The 25,741-nt window shown below is 34.7% G+C and overlaps 1 protein-coding gene across 1 annotated transcript in view; it reads left to right on the forward strand.

Annotated features, from left to right (window-relative positions):
- Window positions 1–25,741, forward strand: part of IDE (insulin degrading enzyme) — a gene marked incomplete at its 3' end in the record, with an annotated part of 57,956 nt that overhangs the window by 24,954 nt on the left and 7,261 nt on the right. Inside the window, exons 11-20 of the mRNA XM_008643808.2 lie at window positions 2,028–2,131; window positions 8,913–9,015; window positions 9,994–10,116; window positions 10,732–10,814; window positions 13,986–14,130; window positions 16,781–16,891; window positions 18,175–18,295; window positions 19,812–19,903; window positions 22,200–22,311; window positions 23,380–23,547. Of these exons, the coding sequence (XP_008642030.1) occupies window positions 2,028–2,131; window positions 8,913–9,015; window positions 9,994–10,116; window positions 10,732–10,814; window positions 13,986–14,130; window positions 16,781–16,891; window positions 18,175–18,295; window positions 19,812–19,903; window positions 22,200–22,311; window positions 23,380–23,547 (1,162 nt within the window). The remainder of the gene's footprint in view (window positions 1–2,027; window positions 2,132–8,912; window positions 9,016–9,993; window positions 10,117–10,731; window positions 10,815–13,985; window positions 14,131–16,780; window positions 16,892–18,174; window positions 18,296–19,811; window positions 19,904–22,199; window positions 22,312–23,379; window positions 23,548–25,741) is intronic.

Below are 25,741 nucleotides of genomic sequence, written 5' to 3' on the forward strand. Positions count from 1 at the left end.
TTTTGTTTGGTTGGTTTTTTTAACAATCATTTAGCAGTATGTTTGATTATCCACTTAATAAATACAGGCATCTGCAAAGGTCCTTTGCACTTCTTGTATGCTGCATAGACCTTAGTTTTGGCAGTCAATAAGTCACGTTCTGTTCACTCTACCATTTTATACTTCTGTACTAGGTAGAAATGATAATACAGTAACTGGAGGTGCTGTTTGATCTGTTTCAGTGTTTTTTAAGACATATGTACCTTGCCATTGTGTTTGGTTGGGAGCTAAGTGTTCTCTAGGGCAGTATTAGAGAAATAATGTTTTATCATAAACACTGTGTTCCTTAGTTCACAGTGTTGAAATACTGCAGTAAGCAGAAATGTTTGTATTAAGATTGCAAATTACAAATGCTTGTTTTTACTGATATGATTGCATATTGGTACTGAAAGAATAATCATGTAGCTTTTACTTGGTCTTTAATACTTGTTACAAAATTCCCTGATTTTGCACAAATGGAAGATTTAGATAGGGTTGTTGAGGGGTTTTTTTGTCTAGTGAAATTATGCAACTTTTATAACTTTTTGCAGCCATTCTTCATTGCATAGCTAGTGTCTGCATCTATTCAGAGAAATTTTTGTTTTCTTTGCAGGAATTACTGCTACTGGTTGTAGACCTTTAATCTCTAAAATAATGATCTTTAATTTTCAAATTTTCTTTCTGTTTGCTAAAAAGCATTAGACTTGGCTGAAAACATGGAAATGGATATTTAAAGAGCTCCTGCTTGGGATGCTGTCTCTTGCTTTGGTTCTGTCAAATGCCTAAAATCTCTAAGAGATGGAGTTCTGACTTCTGAAACAGTCTTTCAGTGGCTTCTGTTTGTTGGATCATTTCTGATTACAATTGCCGTCTCCAAAAATCAGGCCAGGAAGTTGCCAGCAGTGTTCCAAAGAGCAGGGTATTGAATCGGGACTCTTTTTTTTTTTTTTTTTTTTTTTTTTTTTTTTTTTTTTTTTTAACTGCCTTTCTTTTGCTTTGCTTTGCAGTATGAATGGTAATTTTCACTCTGCTTTAGTAGTTAAAGGAGCAGCAGATTCTGGATCTTTAGCATTCACATTTGAATTTTTTATAGCATAGGCTTGGTTCATTGTCCTTGATCTCCACCCCCACAACGCTTTCTCTTTTCCAGAATCCTTTTTGTGAGTTACTCTCTGTTCTGGAAGTCATTCCACTGTAATTTTTTGTATAATGTATGTAATTCAGAAAGCCATTTTGCTCTCTGGTTGAAAAAGTACACCTATATGGCAAACTACTCGGTGCCTATGTCACCTGGTAACTTTCCCTTGGTAAACAGGTGTTTATCAAGAAAGTTCTCCTCTCAACCACATTAATAATTTTCAGATGAGTTTTAACTTTTTTTTTCCTTCTTAAATTGCCATGTACCTTAAGAGATTTTCAGTTTGGCCCTAAATAAAAAAGGTTAGAATTAAAACTGTTTAAAGTTTCATTATGCTTTTAGATATTGAAATATAGTTTCCTTTAAATTACTGTAAATAGGAAGTGAATGATTAGAGAGTTCTAAAAAAACCCTATATTTTTTGTTTCTTTGTTTGTTTTATTTTGCTTATTTATGTTTTGTTTTCCCCAAATGCACTCTAGTGAGTACTTGGTATTCTTCTATCTTTAGAAATATCCTGCAGGGGTCAGCATTTACCATGTTATTTTTACTTTAGTCAAAATACTATTTAGAGGTGGGTGATTTTCTATATTGAGACATAAAATATTCCAAGAGAGAAGAATCGTAAATATACAGTATATAAAATTGCCTAACACATGAGAAATATGATTGCATAGTTAGAATGCTACTCCCTCTTTTTTAGTTTTGAGAGTGATTTTAAAACATCTTACACACTCCTAATTTGAAATTACCAAGGTAATACAGATTTAGTGACCAGAAGTGTTTGCTTTTGTTTCCTGTACTGAACCGTAGCTTTTTCATGCTTAGTTTTGTTTAACTCATCTACATATTCCTTGGCTTTGTTTTTTAGTATTATCCTATAGAAGAAGTATTGGCTGCTGAATATTTACTTGAAGAATTCAGGCCTGATTTAATAGAGATGGTACTGGATAAATTGAGACCAGAAAATGTTCGGTAAGTTAAATTTTATTTTAACACAAACATTATAAGAAAGCAGATAAATTAATGGAAACACAAAATCTTAGGTGTCTCTTGCAGCTCCAAAAGAAATGTGATTGAAAAATCTTCACTGTGTTTCTTTGGATGAGTAAGTCTTAGATATATGTTAATTTATTTTCAAAGGTTGATACATTTCAAATAATTATTGGATAAAGTCAGATAAACTTGGGTTGTGAACTGTGTTTGCAAATGTCATAGGGTTCTGGTGTTTCTAGGCATATGCAAGTAATGATAGAATAAATGGAGTTGCCTGTATCAGCAACAGTAGTTGCCATAGTAATTAATGCCCTTTAAAGAAGGGCCTTTATCTTTGTGTGTGGGTGTGCATCTGGGTGTAATGTGTGTGGGATACTTCAGCTGAAGCTTGATTATGTCAAGAGATCAGATTTTGAACAAACAATACTTCAATGAAAATTTCCTGTTCTCTTTCCTAAAGTATTTAATACTTGTCTATTTTGAATGTATTTTCATGTTGCTCTACCACCCAAGTTCTCTAAAATTCGATTCCTCTAACATACAAACAGTTTTTAGTAATTAACATAGAGAATGGTTAATTACTTGTTCTCTGTAGAAAGCTTTACCGAATTCCACATGAATGTTAACTTTTAACTGGTTTTAGAATTGCTTCCAAGTAATAGGTAAACCTGAGCTATTGCTGATGTAGTAAAGAAGCTGCAGGTGTTAATGAGATCTGATGTTATTATATCTTCACATAGCTTTGAAGCATAGCTCTTGACATTGCAAGAAAATAGTCAATATTATCTTACTCATTATGTAAATTGTGTCTTTGTTACTACCCAGAGAACTTACAAAGCACCTTCTTACTTAAACACTGAAGAATTGCTGGAAGAAATGAATACATTCATAGATTCTTCAGCTTGTCAGATGCTACTGGATGCTACAGACCACTCCTCACTCATTTTCTGTGTTACTCCTGTTGCTGGCTGTGCCAGTCTTTTGACGCTCTTTCCAGCTGACAGTTCTTCAGCATAAGATAGCCATAGTGAACCTTGTTCAAAAGTTACTGGTGTGAGAAAGGAAAGTGTAGAGAATACTGGTAGAGGGAGAAAATTCAAGTCTGTAGAATGTGGCCTGTAGTGTAAGAATAGTGGCGATGATTTTTAGAAGAATGTGGTGTGTATTTTCAGTTACATAGCAAACATCCATTTCCCAATGTTCTTTTGCTGTAGGTAACATAGGCCCATATCTGCACCTGGCAATTCTGCATTCCTCTTTGTCCACTGCTGAAATAAAGGGGGGTTGGACAATAAAAGAGCAAGATGAGCAAGAATCTAATTGGAATGGAAATAGTCATTCTAAAAAGATACAGAATTTAGCTGTAGCATTCTTGAAACATTAGTAACCAAAGAAAGTAATGGCTTACTATCATATTAGTTTTGTTTAACTCATCGACATATTCCTTGGCTTTGTTTTTTAGTATTAGTATCTTCCTGTAGTAGTTTTGTAAGGTTACATCAGCCTTCTCCTGTTTGACAAAGTGACTTTTGGTAAATGGACATTTTCTCCACACTTGGTAATTGCGGATTAATTTTAAATAAAAACTAGATTTTTTTCAGGATGGAACATACCTAGAACAAATACGAACTGAAGATGAACTTTGGTATATTAAGCAACTATAAATAATAATTTGATCCTTCAGATAATGGAGATAGGTGTTTCAGAATTGGTCATTAGTAACTTAGGTGGGTCTCTGTAATTGTGGGCTTTAAATGTCATGTGTCTCACCTTGCTTTCTTCTAGCTGGTGGTTTTTGGATGCTGTATGTGATGTTTAATCTTCCTTCAGGACTAATTATGTTATCTATTCACTTTACCTGCTTAAGAAATAGATGTAATTTAATAGATGAAGAAATATGTAATTTAAAAATTTTGGATAAAAAGGGTGCTAAATATTGGGAGAAAAAAAGGACTTCCAGAACTGGAATAAACCTGTTTTTATGGCCTCTTCAGTTAATTGTTAAAGAAATTATATATTATCTTTGTTGCAGAGATTTTAGTAGGGCTTAAAGATAATAAATACAAGTGGGTTACTTCTCTGAAGCTTAAGTGCCCATAGCTATGCTGACAGCTGTCCTGCTGTGGCTTAAATAAAAATATGTACAACATGGAGACTGTCCAAAGATTGATTAAATGCATTTTTAGCATCCAAATTCAACAAAGCAGTGCAAGTCTAACATGGATGGAATGAGGCCTGCAGGTCTGTAATGATGTAGCAGCAGGCATGCTTTGAGTTTGAATGGTATATGGTCAGAGTAATGATAATTCTGTTGCTTATTATGTGTAGACTAAGACTGTTGGTGTTTGTCTTTACCACAACAACTATACATTCACATCTTAGTTCTCTCCATGTTCAGACTATTTGTATTCTCAAGGAGGTATAACTTAAAAAAGAAACCCAAAACATCAATCTAAATTTAAGATTCCCAAGTGTCATGTTGCTTTTTCCTGCTGCCCTAGATGATACATTTTTTTCAGTGTAGACTAAAAAGTTATGGTTATGCCTCTTTGTAGCTTCTGTGGAAGCTGATTTTATTTGGATTTAAAAGTATAAGTCAATTTTAATTGGGAATTAAATTTTTTATTTGGGGCATCAGATGTTTAAAGATCTGAGCTAATCAGACTTTCCTACTTTCATTTGATTGAAGGAAAATAGTAACTTACATATAGTACTATATTCCTTTTAGATGTATTTTAAGCACTTATCCTTAGAAGTAGAATGAAATGAACTGCAATTTAAAAAATCTTCTACTTAACTAGGATCCTTCGAAGTATAGTATGATATAACAGGGAATATAATTTTATAGTATCTTTTATTTTAAATTTCTGGCAAGATACATTATCTTGGGAAGGGGAAACTTGTTTAAGTATTATTGTAAGTGATTTCATGGTACATTACAAAGATTAAAGAAAGCCACTGTGGATTTTATTTTTGGTGGGCTCTCTTGAAGAATGAGTTGAGATTACAGATGTTAATAAAAGCATCCCTTTGTGTTAACTTTTTAAAAAAATTAATCTGTATCTATATGAACGTAATGAATTATTAATCTGGTAGCCTGCTCCCTTCTTTCGTCTTTTCTTGAGCAATTTTATATACTAATAAAAAAACCTGTGCACATCTGCTTTAAATATCTATATGTTTGGTTATCCACCATTTACTGATATGTATCCTCTTGTTTACCTTTCTGTTCTCCCTTTTTATGAAAGAATTATTATGTGCCACATCCCAGCTTTGCCTGTTGTTTGGCATTGTTTTCATGGTTTTCTTGATTTTTTTTTTCTTTTTATGCCTTGCATGCATTCTGTCTTGAGGTGGTTCAGTTGGCATTGATTTGAATTTTTCCTTTGTATTCTGGTTTTATTTATAATTTCCTTTTCATTCACCTATACTAAGGACTTCTTGGCATAGCTATATTGTGGTAACTGCATTTAATGTCTTTTTAAAAAGTACAGTTTTTCAAATACTATTTTCTTAACAAACTTTGAGTTTAAAAAGTATGAAAAAAAAAATTCATACAGATGGTAGTAAGTATGCACATGTACTTCCATTTGACTGAACCATAACAGGAACTGTTCATATTCTCCTCCCACCCCCATGCACTAGTTGTTGCAATTAGTGCCTTAATTCCCCTAAGAGAGAAACATTTTAAAATGTAAGTATCATTTTTACTTGTTCAAACTATATTGGGTTTTACCAGCCATCTGTGACGATAAGGGAATAGACTTGGCATGTGTTGCAACCTTAGCTGAAAAATGTTATTTTCCTATCATTTCCAAGACATTTTTTCCCTTCAACATCTGCAAAATAAATGCTCTTATTAAAATTTAAAAAGATAGTGACTCACCAGATTAAGCAGCTAAAGAACATTTTCCCCTGGATAGTAAGTGGGCTTTTTTCCTCTCTTGATAGCAGAAGTGCAGCACTAGTACTATCCTAGAGGGAAGAAAAATAAAATGAATGCCAAAAAATGTTGATAGAGAGATTTCTAACTACTGGAATTTCACAGACTCTGAGCAAAGTTATCTCAGTGCAGTTGGTGATGCTCACCCCTGAAGGTAAACGTGCTAGAAATGTATGTGGTTTTTTTTAGTTGCACTGGATCTGAGCAACAGTTTTGAAAATCACAATTTTATTCACTTATTTCCCCCTACAAATCCTTTGTAGCAACTTAGTTTTACTGAACCCTAAGAAATAACTTGTGCTTCTGCAGAGTGATCAGAGTGCTGCACCCCAGCAGCATCTCTCTGCATGTAGTTTCCCCTTACTCTGGTTTCTGGGGGGATTTTTATGTGAGTGGCTTTGAATAGCAGGTGTTGCCTCACATCAGTTTTACTAATGGTTGTGAGGGAACGTTGTTCATCTATGAACAAATGTAGGCTTCTGCTATTTTTGTCTGTCACGTTATGTTATGCGTTTGAATGAGATAGAAGTAATTTTTTCCATTGTTTGACAATACCATAATTTGGAAGACAAGTTTAAATTAGGTCCTAAAAAAATCAATTAATCTTTTATAAGAATAAATTTGCTTTGACACATTTTTTATTAATGTCGCAAATACTGACTAAGTTTTCTAACTCGATTACTTTTTCACCCTTAGAACCTTGAGTTTTGTTACTCAAAATCTGGAGTATAATAGTTGATAATCTTTTGTGGAAGTACATTCATTTTAAAGCACACGTTCTCTTCCCAAGTAACATTGTCCTGTGGATATCTCAATTGTAGCTTAAATTTAGATTTCAGGAGAGTGAAAAACAAGATAATATTTAGTAAATATGTATCACATTATAGAAGCTGTGCTTGTTTTTGAAATTGGGGACCGCAGCCAGTTGCACATACAAGAATATACAGAAGTAAATTGCATTTTTAGTTTGTTGTGTTCCATATCCATGAATGGATCAAGCCTAATTGCACTGGTTGTGTCTAAATATACTTTAAGCAGGTGCTGTTGAAAATTACCTGATTGCCTGTCTTGCTTTCCTGGTTCATTTCCACACTGTCTTAAATCATACGGATGTTCATAGTGCCATACAGGACAACAGGGAAATGAAAAACAAAAATAATAATTGGTGATTTTAGAGATGGATTGCAATGTACTGAAATACCTGCATGGCATAGTATTTCTACCTGGGGTGCTTCTCTTCCCCTCTTCTTGTGTCCTGGTCGTCTTTCCTGTTGGTCTTGTCTTAAGCTGTAATTCTTGGGCAGACAAAATGCCTTTTGATTAGTTTCTATTATTGTGGGTATGTTCTTGACAGCTCAAAATGTCAGTAATCATTCCAGTAGTGATTTGGGATAAAGGGAAGGCAGGAGGATTTCTTGAAGCAGAACTGCTTGAAGAATTACAATTTTGATTTCCACAGTTTTATTTTCTATACAGTGAGTATACAATTATTTTTAGCTCTTGAATTTTACTGTGTTTGTGCAGGAAATGTTTGGGTCCTTGGATTGTCACTACTGCTTGAGCATCAGTATGTTGGAGAAGGGTAGGAGGAGGAAATGTTGAATAACAGACATATTCTAACAGTATATTCTAGCATAAAACATCTTTGTCTTGCTGCTCTAAACATATGATTATTGGAATTTTATCAGGATAGTTTTTTCACTTAAAACGCTCACATCTTTGTCTTATTTTTATTATTTATTTATGCACAAAAAGACCTGCTAGGTTGCTCTGAAATTCTAAGAGACTTCATGGTTTTTGTAATCTCTTAGCAACTTCGTACCTGTGTTGTGGTTTAACCCCAGCCAGCAGCCAAGCCCCAGACAGCCACTCGCTCACTCACCTACCAGTGCGATCAGGGAGAGAATCAGAAGGGGTAAAAGCCAGAAAACTTGTGGGCTGAGATAAAGACAGTTTAATAGGGAAAGCAAAAGCTATGCACAGAGCAAAGCAAGGAATTAATTCACTGCTTCCCATGGGCAAGCAGGTGTTCAGCCATGCCCAGAACAGGTAATTGTGCTACCTTTCTGACCATTTCTGATTTCTTAGAAACATCTGTTTACTCTTGAAGCTAGCCACTTCCATTGAATACTCTTGTGTTGTAGATTGTTTAATAGAATTAGAGGAGTTTTCTTGATACCTATCACGTAGACTACTAAAGTACTGATAAGGTTGTAATTTTCTTTATTCTGGATTTCTTTTTTTTGGGTGTGTTCTATAGTTCAGGCAGCACCTGGATGATGCTCTTAGTCACATGGTTTAGTTTTAGGTAGTCCTGCAAGAAGCGAGGAGTTGAACGTGATGATCCTTAGGGGTCTCTTTTAACTCGAGGTTATCTATGATTCTATGACACTAGGACTAGGATAAAATTTCTCTAATCAGTATTTTCACGTATTTGGGTGTTGATACAGGTGATATGTAAAACAGAATCACTTCATGAGTTTTTTAGAAGACTGCAAGAACTGCTTTCTGTTTTCTGGAGCAACAACAGCGTCTAAAAAATAGAAATTGCATGCAGCACTACTGGTGTGTAACTCTAGGTTGTAACACTTTAGAAATAAACAGTGACATTAAATGACAATGGTAACCTGATTTCATGGTAAACCTTAGCATGTAGTTCAGTATACTTACACTTGCTGTTGTACCTTGTAATTGTCTAGGGGCTGTTCGCAGAAGTAAAGGTATTTGGTGATGGAGCAGAAACAGTGCTTGGAATAATTTCTCTGAGTCTTTTCTCAGACACATTCATGCCAAAGTGCTTTGTCTCTTTGTTTTCAGAGTTGCAATCGTTTCCAAGTCTTTTGAAGGAAAAACTGATCGAACAGAGGACTGGTATGGAACACAGTACAAGCAAGAAGCAATTTCCGATGAAGTTATTAAGGCATGTTAAAATTTGTAACATTACAATATCTGCAAATGAAAGTCAGTGGTAAATCCTTTGTCTAATTTTCCATTTAGTTGAAGGGAGAGCTTAAATCTGCTGTTCTTCATAGCATAAAAATCATACACTGAGTCTGTTTAATGTTAAAGGAAGTAAGAATCTTAATTAGTTTTTAGATTTCAAATATTTATTACATAGGTTGGACATATTTTAATGGTTATAAACCATGTTAAGTACAGGGAATGTTATACTGTTTTCTCTGTAGAAGATCCCTAATATGCAGTGGCTGCTTAACAATGTAAGCATTAATTTTTAAAAACTTAAAACTCTCTATTGTATGTTAATGAACTGATCAGTACTTTAAAAAGTAGTTTTTTAAAACTATTATATGTAACTGTTTCTGAAGTTAGTTTTTGCAACATAGAAAGCAAGTATGTTTTGCTAGTTAAATGAGATTGTAAAAATCAAAACTCAAAAAAAGAAGGTGGGTAAATACTTACGGAAACTTGTTATTGTTCTAATCTTCTAAGAAGATATGTCTGTAAAATGTACCTTAGGGCTGAATTGGACCTTCTGAGTGTGCTCTGAAGACATTGTATAGGAACTCTTCCTTTAGCTTGACCATACTTATGTGCTTGATTAGAATTCTTGTTTAAGTGTTTAGTTTAATATCTTAATTTACAGTTCATGATAGCAGAAAATATAAAATATAAACCCACCTTCGTCTCTACTGTAAACTTTTCAAAATTATTTTTTATTTGTCATCCTTCTTCTAAAAGCAATTCATCCTGCAGATAGCCTACTCCAACTTGTTTTCCCAGCTATTTCTCTCTTGCCCTGTTATCTTAATAGTATTTACACATAGGGTAGTGGAATGCATTTTTAGATTTTTTTGTTCCATCATAAAATAAATAAGCACATATATGCTTTAATTAAGCAGAAATTGGCATAGCCTCATTGTTTCTCCTGTTGATCTAGAAATGGCAAAATGCTGACCTGAATGGGAAATTCAAGCTTCCAATGAAGAATGAGTTTATTCCTACAAACTTTGAGATCTTGCCATTGGAAAAAGATGCAACGCAGTACCCTGCCCTTGTCAAGGTAAACTGTCTGTATTTGTCGTGTTTGCTGCCTAACCTTCTGGGAAGTTAGTTAGAATTTAATTCCTCTCTTTTTTAAAATACAAATCATCTCTTATTCCAAAGTATAGTAAACAAAAAAGTACAAAACTTCAATATATTGCTACAAAGACAGTAGAAAGTTCATTCTTGCTGAACTTTGGATTATGACAATTTGTGTTCCTATGACAGTGAATCTAGATACAGCTTGAACTCTCTCTGCCCTTTTGAAAGTGTGTCAACAATTGATAAAAATAGCAGTAGAGCTGTTTATTCAGCCGGAGGGTGACTGCCACTCTTACATTTTTTTGACCAGTGTTGAGTAAGTCGAGTGTGTAGACAAGGCTGTTTTGTAACTGTATGGAGAACGCCTGTGATTGCATGGAAAAAGGGAGAGAAGTGTCATTTAATGATCTCAAAATATATTGAATATATCTATATTTACTGTATATATTGAACATAGCAATTCAAGCAATATGAATTTAAGGGGATAATTCTAAGCGACAATTTGAAGTGGTAAATAGACTTTTTTTTAAATAGTGGCATATACTGCAATTAAAAGTCAGATGACTTAATAAAACCTCTTTTCTTGACACAGGACACTGCTATGAGCAAACTATGGTTCAAGCAAGATGACAAATTCTTTTTGCCAAAAGCTTGTCTCAACTTTGAATTTTTCAGGTATGCAATGTTAACTATGTCACATAAAGTAGTCTCCAAAAGTTTCTTCTTTAGTGGGAATCTGTGTTTCTGCAGCAAAGACTTTCTTGCATGTATTGACACTTTAGAATCTTCATCCTTACTTTGAATATGTAATAAGGCTTAAATAGCAGGAATATGCAGTATTGAGTAGCATCATCTAAAAATACGCAGTAATTGAGTAGCAAGAAATTGGATGTGCTCCTTCTATATTAACAGGAAAAGTTTATCTAAGAATAATTTTAAGCCAAATTTTCTTTTTATATTTTATTTACTATCCCTGAAATATACCTGCCAATAGAACCCACTACATATTGCAGTAGCCCTCTTTAGAAATAATTGTGTATTTTAAAATTAATTACTAAATCACAGCTATTTTAAGATGTGTTTTCTTTATGAAATGCTATTCTCATAATGGTTTTAGGCTCAAGTCCTGTTTTCATTTGCATAATGCAAACCAGTTTAAAAAATGCTTAAAATTTTGGGATTTTACTTAACTGACACCCATAACTGATTGTATTTTATTTTTAGAAGAGCATTGTCTGTATTATCAATGAATGTTTGACCTCAAGATGTATGATAAAATGATGTAATGTTAATTCTGGTCTTGCATGATTTTCATCATAGGAAGATAATGTTTCTTTTTTAAGTGAGCATGACAATGATGGACCTTCTTAATGTTCCTTTCAAGTAATAAATTTCTAACATTTCAATTAAAAAAAATACTGCTGTTTTTAGAGTGCAGCTGTTTCTGTGTAGAACTGCTGAAAGCTAGAAAAAATTCGGGGACTCTCCTTTTGCCTAATTAAGTTATGTGTTGGAAGGACCATTGTGGGGGCTCCCGTAGATGCACTGTTGAATTCTTGTTTTGAGAGACCACTTGAAATTTTTATTGCAGGAGAAAGATTTACAGAGGTTTTTTTTCAGAGTGCGTCATGTCTTGGTACTGGTTTAGGTACTAGTTGGGGAAAATAGGTTGCCTGGGCGTTTTCTCTTTTTGCTTTTTGAAACCACAGGCCAGATGTTACAACTGTTTCAACTTCGGTGTGTCAGGAAGTGGAGGAGCAAAACGGTAACTCCCCATCTCTTACTCGGAGAACAATAGCTGCAGTGCTTTTCCTTGTACTATGTTTGGCCAAAATCCAATGAAGGATTTTACTGATGGACACTGAGTTTATAGTTGCAGTGGTTTTTTAAATCAATTCAGGTGAACTATAAGTGGTCCAGTCTCTAATAGTTTGTGAATGAATAGAAGATAGTAATTTGGTTTATGTAGAGCACACAAAGGTATAAATGTCTCCACATACACACAATATCATAGAATCGTTTGTGTTGGAAGGGACATGTAAAGGTCCAGTCCAACCCTCCTGCAACAAGCAAGAGATATCTTGGCTATACCATGTAATGTGCTGATGTTTTGAAAATTCTTTAAAGGTAGCAACTTAGCACTTCAGTGTTGATTCCAGCTCCGTCACTTAACAGCTGTTTGAAAGAGGCAGAGGCTAGACTTCACAGGTTTTTTTAAATGCATCATTAGTGATTGAGTTGTTCTACTTCTTTGAGTCTAGTAAAAAAAAAAAAGGTAAACTAGAAATAAGCATTTGTTTACAAAACTGTCAGTAATAGGAAGCAACTCCCAGAACAGTGTTGTAATAATTGTTTTCTGTTACTTTTCACTTGAGGATTAATGATCTAGTAGCTGTGATTTTTTTCAAAACTTCCAGTTGGCCTTTGCCAGCTAAGTGAGAACACAGAATTTATAACTGATACAGACATAGTAATCACTCAAACTGATTAAGTCTGTATTCTAGTATCAAAATGCTAAATAATATAATGAGTTTGGAGGAAGGTTTATAGGATTGACCTACGTTTTGCTTTGAATTTGATCTTAATTAAAAATTTCAATAGTAATTGGATTTATATCATTGGGCATATTGAAATTGCTCAGTTTGGGGAAATCTCATTGTAGGGAGAAATGCAAATACCCGTCCTTTTGTCTTTTTTACTGACCTGTTTGTTTAATCTGGGTTAAGATTTCAGGCTACAGCAGGTTGTGCTTCTCAAATAGATATTTCTAAATTTATTTATTTAGTTTGTTAAAATCCCTTCCTGTGCTTCCTTTTCTTAGTCTAAAAGGAAGGAGAAGCTAAAAGCTAGGAGGAACCTTCTTAAAAATACCTTTGCAATGTGTTTTGAAGTTATTGGTTTGTGTGTTGTGGTCGTGTGATCTTTGCTTTACTAAGTTAATGTTGATACACACAGTGAAATACCCTGCTGTATAGGTGTAAACAAATGTAATAGCATGTCTCTGAATATCTGACTGCTTCAGGAAAAGAAATGCCAATAGCATGGGTTTGAATTGCAAGCCATATCCTGACAGCAAATGCTTCGATACTGCTGATTATTTCCATGAAATTGGTAGTGAATTTACATGCACTTCAGAGACTTTAGAAATACATATAGTACACATGACTTGGCTTGACTTCTCAAATCTTTAAAACACACAGGTATGTAACAATTAGCACAGTTGAAACATGGCTTGAGTCTTTGAGTTGCATTTCTCTTTTTGAGAAATTTGCGACAGTGTTGTGTGTGATCATGTGCTTCTAATGCAACAGTAGGTTTTGGGGAGTTATTGCCATTAAAAAGATAACACAAAAAATTACGGTAGTAAGAAAATGGGTATGTCAGACTTGTCTCCAGAGCTGAACTTGGCATGTACTGCATATTTTCATACCACAAATTGTTGAACTCCTAATTTTTGTAATAGGAACGGATCGTGTATGAGTATTAATTAATGTTCAGTACGTGGACTTTCATTTTGGTCTGTTAAATTATGTTGGTGTGTTTAGTTTCTTTTACTCCTGGTGAATTCTGACTGTGCAGCCATGTAAATAAAACATGTCTTGATTTATGAGCACGAATAGAATATGTCTGGGATCTTGACTGTATTTAGGCATCAAACCATAAGCAAGCTAAGTAACTCTTTTCAGGTATATTCATATTTGGCTTTGAAATAGGAATCCTTCATAATGGGATCCATCAGCATAAAATCACAGAAGATACTGTTTCCTTCAGATCAAACTTAAAAGGCCAAAAGAAACAGAAAAATAATTTTAAACTGCGTATTTTACTTTCAACATTTTCTTCCAGCCCATTTGCTTACGTGGATCCCTTGCATTGTAACATGGCCTATTTGTACCTTGAGCTACTCAAAGACTCCCTCAACGAGTATGCATATGCAGCAGAACTAGCTGGCTTGAACTATGATCTCCAAAATACCATCTATGGGATGTATGTAAGTACCCAAATCAAGGAAAAGCTTAGAGCCTTAAAACTACTTCCACTCATCAACATTTTTATATTGATTTGATGGAAGGACTTCTATTTAAAAAATAAAGGCTGTTAGTCCTTTTGATCTTGGTTATTAACCATCCTTTCTTTGATTTGAATTTTAAGTTGAATTTTGTTAAAAGTCTTCAACAGTCTTTCAGTTCATATTAAGCAAATTTTTGTCTTTATTTTTATATCATTTGTGAAATTAATTAGTTGTAAGATTTCTTCCTCCATTAAAAAAAAGGCAACCCTAATCCAAGCTTACATATCTATTGGTCAGATATCTACCAAAACTTTCTGACTGATGGGGTAAAAGACCCCTTTTCATGCTATTAAATAAACAGTATACTTCTGCTTTTCTGTTCAAGAACTACTGATCATGAGGCTGCATATACATACTCTTCAGTCATGTTTCTTCATCCATTACCTTGTCACTGCCTGAGGTATCAAAGCATTTCTTTTGTTTTTCTTTTTGTTAGTCGCTACATTTATGCTGATCCTCTCCATTGCAACATGACATACCTGTTTATCAGGTTATTGAAGGATGATTTAAAAGAGTATACATATGCAGCACGCCTCTCAGGTTTGGTCTATGGCATTGCATCAGGAATGAATGCAATACTTGTAAGTAAGAAAAAAACGCAGGAGGAAATGAAACAGTTTGGGAGTTGCTGAGCTTGGAGAAACATTTGACTTCTGCATTTCTGAATGAGATGGTTAATGTTTTTTTTCCTTGCATATATCTCATGAATTAAAGGCGGTGCAAGACTGTATTTTAATCAGTACTGAGTGACCTGTTTAAGATTGCAGTGACTTGTGAACATGGGTGTAGTGCAATTGTTGCATTCTGGTTCACATTTTTACTTGCTTGCATGATAATCTGGAAAGTACTGTTGCTGGTTTCTGTATAAAAAGATTAACTTTTCTGTTGAATGAATCCTCAACTTTACAGATTTTGCTATAATTCTCTAATTCTGCTGTAGTGAGCTGTGGAAATGGATTGTGCATGTGTTCATTAGAATGCAATGCTGGATATTTATGCCTTTTTCTTTTGTTTTTATCACATATTTTATAATCTGTTATAAAGGGCTGACAATACTTGATAAATACTGGTATTCTGATAAATGGTTATTTCTTACTCAGCTTCTCCCATGGGATTTATGATAGGAGATTTTAGTAGTCTCTCTTGAAGTTCCGTTCAAAGCTTTTGTTAACCACCCTTACATTCTAGAATGTCTTTCGAAATGTCCTGTAGAAGTGTTATTTTCCAAAGCATTTTAGTAGAAGAATGTACTGTATATTGGCTTTACATTTTCTACATGAGAGAGTGCTGCAATTTTTTTTTTATCTAACATAAATCCAATTTCCTGGTTGCATTCACTTGACTTATTGCAAACATGGTTTCAAAGCTTGCTGATGTTTCTATGATCAGAGTTAATTCCTTTTAAAAAAAAAAGTGTAATTTTCTTCATTTTTAGTCAAAGTTAGTTTAAATATTGAGAACTTGTAATATTCTTTTCTGTAGTGTGAGAAGTTTCATAATTAATAAGTGTAACTGTATTACATTGATGCTTTGAGCATAGGCAGATGCTACTCTGAAAAGTCGCCCATGGTGATTGTTGAACATTGGGTTCCTATGCTGATTTAGGATACCAACCTTTGTCATAAATCCTTTTATGATAACTTTTTCTTCAAATTCATTCAAGTTCAGCTGTGTTTCAGCAACTACAGAACAAAAAAATTCTTCCTTCTGAAAAGCAGAAATCCCATCTGTATGTTGGTTTGTGTTCTAAAGTTAAGTTTTACTCTTAATTATTAAACTGCACAAATCCAATCAAATTCCTTTTTGATTGGATTTGTGCAGTTGGATTCCAAGTGATTCCAATCGATTCAATTTTGGTTCAAGATACCAAATTTTGAAGTTTTCCCTGCAAAAATGACCTTTTAATGCCTTTTTTGCCAGAGAAATTTTCTGTAGCTTGATGAAATCATACAGTAATTTTAAAGTTTTATGTTATTTTTAAAATGAGCAAGTTTATTTCATTTATACTTTCAAAAATATGTATGATCAGATCAATGTATCATTACAATTGCAGAATAACTACCCTGATGTTTCAGCTCAGCAGCATCCTGATTATAAAATGTGCTGCTGTTTACGGCACCCTTTTTTGTAGTATTGCTTACTTCCACTTAAATATTCTTTGATCAACAACAGAGATAAGGGTGAAAGTAAATTGGAGAGAGTGTTTTAGAAGGCTGTGAATCTAGACTTCATTGCTAAAGTGAGAAACCTAAATTAAAACCATTTCAGTACTCCAAGACTCAACATTGTGATCATTAAAAATCTGTATTCTGAGTACAGTTTACTTACACCAACATGAAATTACATTAATTTTGTGCATTTAGAACTCCTGTGCAAATATGCAATATTTTATTTGTCAGTAACTTTTTGGTGGGTAAAGGGATTTAACTTAAGAATTATTAAATGTTCAGTAACGGTGAATTTAGCGTAAGTATTGAAAATGTAGTGCTCCTTGAATTATGCAAAACGTGGTAATGGTTTTATTCTTTTATCTTCCACATTTAAAGCAACTTATGCACTTTTTCCGTAGCTCTCTGTAAAAGGTTATAATGACAAGCAACATATCTTGCTCAAGAAGATCATTGAGAAAATGGCTACTTTTGAGATCGATGAAAAGCGATTTGAAATTATCAAGGAAGCGGTAAGCTGCATGAGAAATGCACATTTTGGAGTAATTGCAAGTTGAATGCATTGACTTGTTAGGAAATCTGAGGGCTGACTATCCATGGAAATAGACAGTGAAATTCTGTTAGTGGGACTTCAGATGCTTTTTTCTTTTTTGTGGCTGTGAGTTCCTCAGAGTTGTGTATATAACATTGTTTGGTTAAAAATAACTGGTCCTGGAGTATTTTTTTAGCTAGTCTTTCTTATGATGTATCAAGGAAGCACAGCTTGCTTTGGTAGGAGTAGAAATCTAAGTAGGGGGATGGAGGGGCAAATCTTAACTTTATGTCCTGTTTTGCAATTTGGAAAGGTTTCAGTAGGACCTAGCCATAAAAGAAGTGGGAAATGGGTGAAAGGGGAAATGAAGTGTTGAAAAAGTTTGCAACATTTCTTTTCCCCAAATTTGTCTTGGCTCCTGTGCCAAGATCCTTTGGTGCACAGGTAACCACCTGGTTTAGTACATGTTGATTTCTAGAAGTTACATCACATGGGGAGATTGCAGTTTTCTCCTCATGTCTACATTAAACAAGATAAGGGAGATACCAACTTCTGGCTTCTGTTTGGAGCAGATATAAGGATATATCCTCAGCAACCTGAGGCTCACTGTTGGTCACTCATGTGCCCTGAAATGAGTTACTTTTTTCCTATGCTGGAAATGCTTCCAGTTTGCCAGACTTAGTTTGTGCTTTCCAGTTTCTCCGGTAGAGGAAAAAGGTTTTGCTTATTTTGTAGAAGTGCAGCTGGACTAGAAAAGAGGGTTTTTTTGCAGAAGCTCTCTGGTTCTTCTCTCATACCTCCTTTATCCATGCAAAAAATTCAAAGAATTTTCCAGATGCTCCAGTTTTTGTCTAATCCAGTCAGCCAAAGGAGGCAACAGGGAGAAAAATACATTTTCTTTTAGCAGTATTTTCCCACCCCTGGTCAGTCATCATAGAATGCAGATTTCCTGGGCAGAGCGACTTGATCTAAGTCATTGTTTAATTGCAGTAGTTTAATTTCTAGACGTTAATTTTATGGACAAGTTTGATTTCATGCTCATTTCAACCATCTTAATGGTTTTTGCTGAATCCAAAGGCTCAGAAGCCCACATTATTACTAAGGTCATTTAACACAATTTTTTAACCGTTCTAACAAGCAAGAGAACGTTCTCAATATCTGAATTGTATCTTTTTGATGCAAAGTTGAGAGTGCAGTGTTAATATTTTATGTTCAGAACTCTGTTTCTAAATTTCTAATTTGAACCTAATTATTTTGGTTTAGTACATGAGATCACTTAACAACTTCAGGGCTGAACAGCCTCACCAGCATGCAATGTATTATCTCCGACTCCTGATGACAGAAGTTGCTTGGACCAAAGATGAATTAAAAGAAGCTCTAGATGGTAATGTTCTGCCGCTTTGTTGGTTTTTTTATGTTACTTAACTATTGAGGATACTTGTTTTGACCTCTGCTCACTATTCAAGTGAACCCCCTGCAGTGCCAGACCTGAGCTGATGCTGGCCTTGCTGCACTTGCCCTCCAGTTTCAGGGAAGTAGAGCATGTCATGGAAAAGGTCTCAAATGGCAAAACTTGCAGGTAAAAGTTCAGGCAAAACTTGACCAACTTTGTGGGTATGAACCTGGATATGGTGAATCCAATACTTAATCAACATTGGTAAAATCATTTGGCTCTAGTTGGCATCTTACAGGCACATTGGAATGTATCCGCACTGTACTTCCCAATGTGCAAACTGTTTCGTTTTTTCTGTTATTGGGGAGTCCTAGCTTATGTTTCTGTAGGTAATAAAGAACTGTAGCTAATTAAGAAAAAATAAATACTTTCTGTAGATAATGACAACAATGATGAAGAATAAAGAGTGTTGTGGCTCTAAACAAAGAGTAGGCACCCCAGTATATTTGAAGGAAGAAGAAATTTCAAATTAAGAGATTTAATTGATGTTTCAAGTCCAGATGGAGTGGGATTCTGAGCAACCAGCCTAGTGGAAGGTGTCCCTGCCCATGGTAGGGGTGTCGGAACTAGACGATCTTTAAGGTCCCTTTCAACCCAAGCCTTTCTGTGGTGATTCTATTTTTGTAGTAATAGCTGAAGAACTTTTCCCTACCTGCATTTTACTGTGTTGTATTAAAAGGCTGTTCCTGGGACAGTTTGCAAAATGTCTTGTAATATCTTCTTGGAATACACCAAGACATTATTTTCAAGAATACCTGGTTTTTATATTTATTATTATATTGATTTGATTCAGAACACATATCCATGAACACCCCATGCATTCAACCATCCTTTCTCTTATTCCATTGATTCTATGTGTTAAACTATACTTTGAGTACATATGAAAACTGCTTTGCAAGGGCAGGCTGGATAGAATGTGTATGTGTTGTGCATGTGTCCTCTAGAATATATTGCCAAAGTACTTTTCTTGTGTCTTGTTTGTTGCAAAATTAATATTAAAACATTATATTTGAGTTGAGGTTCTTTTTTTAGTCCGGATGGTAAATGCACAGTGTGCTTCTTGAACATTATAAACTACATGTTGGTTTTTTAGTTAATAACTAAGGCTTTTCCTTGGAACACCACCTGAATAATTGCAACTGTTTTCTCTGGAGAATGAGTGTTTGTTCAGCATGATTGGAAAGGCAGCTTTTCTTTCCTTTTTTTTTTTTTTTGAATCTGGGTCAAGACAGCATGTGAATTCTAAGTGAAATAAACTATATGATGAGTGCTGCTGTTTAGACCTGGAAGCATTCCAGTGTTGCATTTTTAAGCAGGGATTCACTTCTTCATAATGACAAATTTCTCCTCCTGAGAAATGCGCTGTATCTAATGATGACTTAGGCTTAGGTCCTTCATAATTTAAAAATGCATTTGAGTGATTTAACTGTCTAAATATCTATTGTAGATGTCACTCTTCCCCGTCTCAAGGCCTTCATAGCACAGCTGTTGTCACGGTTACACATCGAAGCTCTTCTCCATGGCAATATAACAAAACAGGTTGGTGTGATTCTTTCTTAATAAAACAATTTTTATTTAAAAGCAGCATAAAAAATGGAACACTAGTTTAATCTTTGCAGATCTTAAAGCAGTTTTGCCAAATGTGATTTCATAATTTAACTTTGTACTTTTTTATCTTTATGGGAGTATGACAGTGTAATTTTTTCCACTTTAGATTTATTAAGCTGAGTGCTGCCTCTATATTGCTCTTGGAAATTTAATAAAAACAACTTAGGATCTACATATTTGAAAGTCTGCTGCATGTCATTACTGTGATCAAGCCGCAAAAGGAATGGTGTTCTGCAGATCTTGCTTTTTTCCATTAAAAATTTTCAGAATAACTAGCAAAGATTTAAGAATCCAGTATCCTTCCAAATTAAGTAGTTTGCACATAGCTATACAGGAATGGTGGACCATAAAAAAGCCAAGTGTCAGCTCTCAGTTAGGGAAGTAAAACTCAGAAAACATTTGCTTTGTCTTCCATTAAGATAGTAACAGCTTGTATTTGCGTATGAAATCTTAATACTTGATATACATACCAATACAAAATGTAGTACTTTTCTTGTATGTTTTTGCAGTCCTTTTTCATAAAGCTTGTTTACAGTATTTTGTGTTGCAACAGCTCTGGGATAGTTTACTAGCAGGAGCTGTTGCAAATACACTGCTAGTGACTGCTGAATGTATGGAGAAGAAAATTAACTAGTACAGAAGGGAAAAATAAGAGAGGAAGGAGCTAATAGCATGGAGAGACAAACTTTTTCAAGACTGTCTCTAAAGTACTTGTTAAAAAATTTTGTAGAGTATTCTTCTTGCAGAGAAATTAAAAAATAATCTCTTTTTCCTTACTTCTTTCTTTTGTGTTTGTATATGAAGGTCAGTTCCTTCTAGAAATAGGACTGAATGTCCAGATGTTTTAGATTTCCATGATGATGCAGTTATATCAGAGAAGTGTATTCTTTACTTGGCATAGTGGGTGGCTATTGAAAGTCCTACAGCTAAAGAGCTGGGAATGATGTCCTGGTACACCCATAACTCTGTAGTGTTTAGAAATCATCTGCAAACCTGAATAGATGCGAGTAGGAAAAGTTGTCTGTCCTTCAGTACCCATGATGTGATAATCATTGACAAAGCTCAGCAATTTTAACCTGGACCTAAGATTTTTTCCAACTAAAACCAAAATCTACATTGTCTTGTGACACCTTTCAATAATGAAAAAAAATTTTGGTGAATCTGGACTTGAAAAATTGGATTTATCTAGCTGCATGAAATTCATATTTTTTTCTTTGATTTCACTCTGATACTTGCTTTTTCTTTGGCAATTTCTTAATTTGCTGCAAGTGAATGAATAGTAAAGTAATCCTGTTCAGAGCATCTGTCTGAGCAGTCTTCTTGTCAGTATTTTAATATGGTGACTTGATTGAAAGAATACGTAGGATTTTTCTCTAACTTTTTAAACTGTGGTTTTTAGACCTCAATCTTTTTGTCTTTGATACTGTGAGGGGGTTTTGGCGGTGTTGGTAGGGTGTATGTTTATTAAGTTTTCAAACATTTTACATGTTTCTGATAAAATCACTTGTGTGAGTTTATGGCAATGCAGAGAGAGATTTTAGCTTTCAGCCAAAACTATTTTGTAGCAAGTTACTGTAATTTCCAGTGTGCAGGCTACAAGAACACATAACCCTTAAGAGATGAAGCTATTGAAGTTAAATCCTTGAATGAAACTAACGACTTTTATTTTTTTTCACTATTTATATATTTTTTTAATTATTATTGTAATCCATCTAATAAAAGAAAGTATTTGGGCAATGAGTCTTAACACCACCAACACATCAATGAAATGCATCCATGACCGTAACCATTTGTTTTCTGAAAATTTTTATCTATTGAAATGCCATTTGCTTTGCAAACATACATTTAAGATATCTCATTTTCAAACTTTGAAAGAAGACCACATGAAGTGGTGGAGGGAAAGTGGGGGGGAAAAAAAAAAAAAGGCAGCCCATTGAGCTTTAATTTCAGAAGCACTGAGCCCTGGGGAGAAGTAGAAGTAGTTAAACATGTAAACAATTCAAACATAAAGAAGACACAAAAAAACTTTTGCCCTCCACACTCCCACTTTCTCTCATCTACTTAACTTCTACTGTATTTGTATTGAATTACAATATCCCTACTTTCTATTCCTGATTTTTTTTTTCTTTTCTCTCACAGCACCATCAGCAATTGGAAGGTCTTATCTTGCTGTTCAATACAGAATAACTAATGATTATTAAAAATCATCTTCTGTTTTCTTTTCCAGGCTGCATTAGGAATTATGCAGATGGTTGAGGACACTCTCATTGAGCATGCTCATACAAAGCCACTCCTTCCCAGTCAGCTAGTGAGATACAGAGAAGTGCAACTTCCTGACAGTAAGTTAAATTATTTATTTACGATATTTAAGGCACATTAAATTGAGATTCTCCTTGCTAACAAAATTTTAAAATGCATATTAATGTGTTGCTAGGAGTGTGTTTTGAAGTCAAACTTACTCCAAGTTATTTTAAGCTTCAGAAATATAGTTAGGGTGTGGTTTTACTAATAAAATTATGTACTAATACATGATCTTTCTAGGCTACTTGACAACTAATTTGATTTCATTTTTAATTTGTGTATGTAAATGGGACTTCTAGGGATGACTTGGATGATCTTTTAGGTGACTGCCAGCCCAAAGCCCTTCTGTGATCATATGATTCTGCAATTCAGTTCTAAGTGACTTGTTATAATTTATGGAAATAAGAGCCCTGTCCCACTCTCTCCTACACATAGTATATACATTTGAATAAACACCATTCTTTGAACATTTCTGAGTATTAATTGACCATTAAGTTGAGAATTACCCATAATGACTCTTTGGAAAAATGAAAAGTTCTTACACAAATAACTCTTTTTTTCTTACACAAATTCTTTTGGTCCTGTAGTGCTTGTATGCTTTTACTTCCATGGTGAAAAAAGTGGTTTTTTATAAGAAGGAGGTTCAAGGTATTGCTGCGAGTGATGACGTATGTAGCTATACAGACAAGATAAATTACCCATAGTTGATTGTCTGTGGAAGCTACCATGTACAAAAGAAGCTGTTGGTATTAAATGCTGAGTTATTTTTAATGTTCATAATAGTTTCTGGCAGATTGTCTTTAGAAACTGTTTACACAGTAGAGGCAATGCAGAATTTCACTGCCGTTCCAAAAATATTTGCTTCAAGAGAAGCAGCCAGTTCCAGTTTACTTGCTGATATTTCCAAGTGCTGACATTGTGATGTTAAAATAAGACAGTCTTTTCTTGTCTCATGAAAAGTATGCTCTTAGTGGAAATTCTGCTTTTACAGTCCTCAACCATTTATTGTAATTCCATTCCACAAATGTTAGATCAGTATCTTTTTAATTGTGGACAATAAGAATGTACACTTTCATGAGCTTCAATGTTTTAATTTTGTCTTTTAGGAGGTTGGTTTGTGTATCAACAGAGAAATGAAGTTCATAACAACTGTGGCATTGAAATATATTACCAGACAGACATGCAGAGCACTTCTGAGAATATGTTTTTGGAGCTCTTTTGCCAGATTATCTCAGAACCATGCTTCAACACTCTGCGCACCCAGGAGCAGTTAGGTGAGTTCTCCGGAGCGTTCGTGTGTCTGTGTGCACACAAGCTGTCACAGTCACGCGCTCACACGAGACCTGAGGAGGTGTTCTCTCCCTGCTTAGTGAATGCCATTTAAAGGGCACTTGGTAGATGTAAATCATCTTAACTGCTGATGACTCAAAGAAATTTTACTGTGCACAGAGTCTAAAATAAGAGCAAGCAGGCATGATTTTTAAGGTATCTGAAATACCTGAAATCAACTCCGACTAAAAAAAGTGCAATCACTGTACAGAAAACTTCGTGTTAGAATTTACCGAAAGGAGATTGGATCAGTTCCCTAAATTTCTAGATCTTCTTAAAGAACCAGAAGTAGTTTGATCGTTTCTGCTTGTGATCCTACTTCTAGGTGCACTTCATGATTCCTAGAATCACAGAATCATTGATGTTGGAAAAGACCTCTAAGATCACTGAGTTAAATTATAAGTCCTATTTTAGGAATACTGCTGTGCGGGTAATAGTAAGCTACCATGTTGGTGAAGACCTAAATACATTTCAGGCTTTTTAAGACTATAGCTGTTCACTAATAAGTACAAATAATTGTTACCTGAACCAGTAAGCCTGAGAACTGGTGAGGTATTCCAAACAGAGTAAGGAGGAGAGGCAGGGACTTTGCATGACAGCTCACATGATTGAAATACTGGTGAGGAGGAGTACAGGTTTCCTGAAGGTAAGAAGCAGACAAATATTTCAGTGTGATGACTGCCAGGGATGTCAGGCAAGATTAGGCTTTACATGAGCAACTAGCAGAACCAGCCATACAATATTTATCATAGGAACTTCAGCTATCTATATACCTTCTGAAAATAGGATAGAACCCAGGGTATTTAACAGGTTTTTGAAGTGTGCTGGTGGCCGGTTTTGTATAGAAGTTGGAAGTAACAGCTAAAGAGAGCGGGGGGGAACTGAGGAAGAACTGGTTTAGTCCAGCACTTCATAATTGCCAAATAATAGAGTTCATGAGACTTAGGAGGGGAGACAGTAGAAATACCATCAAAATCCAGTAAACTTTGTGGAATTGTTAGTAAGATTTCTGAGACATCTTAGGGAAAAAGAAGTTCAGGAATTAGCAGTTTGCTAAACAGTACAATTAGTAACAAGAATTCTTTCAATAAAAGTTTAAGCAGTATGAGAAGGTGGAGGAGAAAAGTTGGCAATGATGGAAAAAAAATCAAAGTGTTCAAATCATTAAAATCAAAATGTTCAAATCATGAGAAAATTCAGGATGGCTTAGTTTGCACTAAAAATGTCAACTGTGGCCAGATGACTTCCCAAATAAACACTGGTGATCAAAGTCTGTGTTTTACCTTTGAACAGGAAAATAACAGATTAATCAGATTAAATTAGAAGCTTTAAAAAAGTTCAAAGTGTGATGAACTCTGCATTCTATTCCAAAGGATGAAATTAGGAAATCTTGGAATTAAAAGTCTTATAGTGGAAAATTTGTGGATGATAGATGGGGTATTGGAAAGATAGACACAGCTAAATGGTGCATGTTTCCTTAAAAAAAAGGAAGGAGAAAAAGCAGGGAAACTATAGATCAGTCAGTTTAATTCTAATTCCAGGAAAATGTGGAATAAACTTTCAAGCTAGTTCTAAATTCGTAGAAGGTTACTGAGACACTGTTACTGAAGTACCTAGGTGGAAGTGCTACAGATTTGGGTGCAGGACTTTGGAAGGTCATGACTGGAGAACAGAGAGTAGTTCATTTGGAAAACAGTGTTTTACAGAGCTCTACTGTGATCCAGTGGTACGTGGTATATTCATTAAAATTCTGGATGATAGAAGAGTGAGGATACTCACTGAATCTTCAGATAATACTAATTTGGGAGAGGCTGCAAGTGTGTGGGAAGATAGAGTTAGAATTTAAAATTAGTTTGACATTTTGGAAACATGACTTGAATGAAGATAAATGCAATTTGTTAGGAACAGTTTGGCAGGAACAACCGATGGCACAGATGCAAGCTAGGAAGCAACTGGCTAAGTAAAAATTTTGTAGAAAACTCTGCAGGGTACAGTGGATCAAAAGTAGGACATAAATCAGCAGTGTCATGCTGCTGTGTGAAGTGCTGGGATATGTAAATGGAAGCGTTCAAGATGCACTCATACTCCTAAATCATTCAGATAAGAACTCTGAAATACTGTGAACGGATTTGATGTGAG

Source organism: Corvus brachyrhynchos, unplaced genomic scaffold (genome assembly GCF_000691975.1).
Source record: "Corvus brachyrhynchos isolate BGI_N302 unplaced genomic scaffold, ASM69197v1 scaffold61, whole genome shotgun sequence".
NCBI classification, from domain to species: domain Eukaryota; kingdom Metazoa; phylum Chordata; class Aves; order Passeriformes; family Corvidae; genus Corvus; species Corvus brachyrhynchos.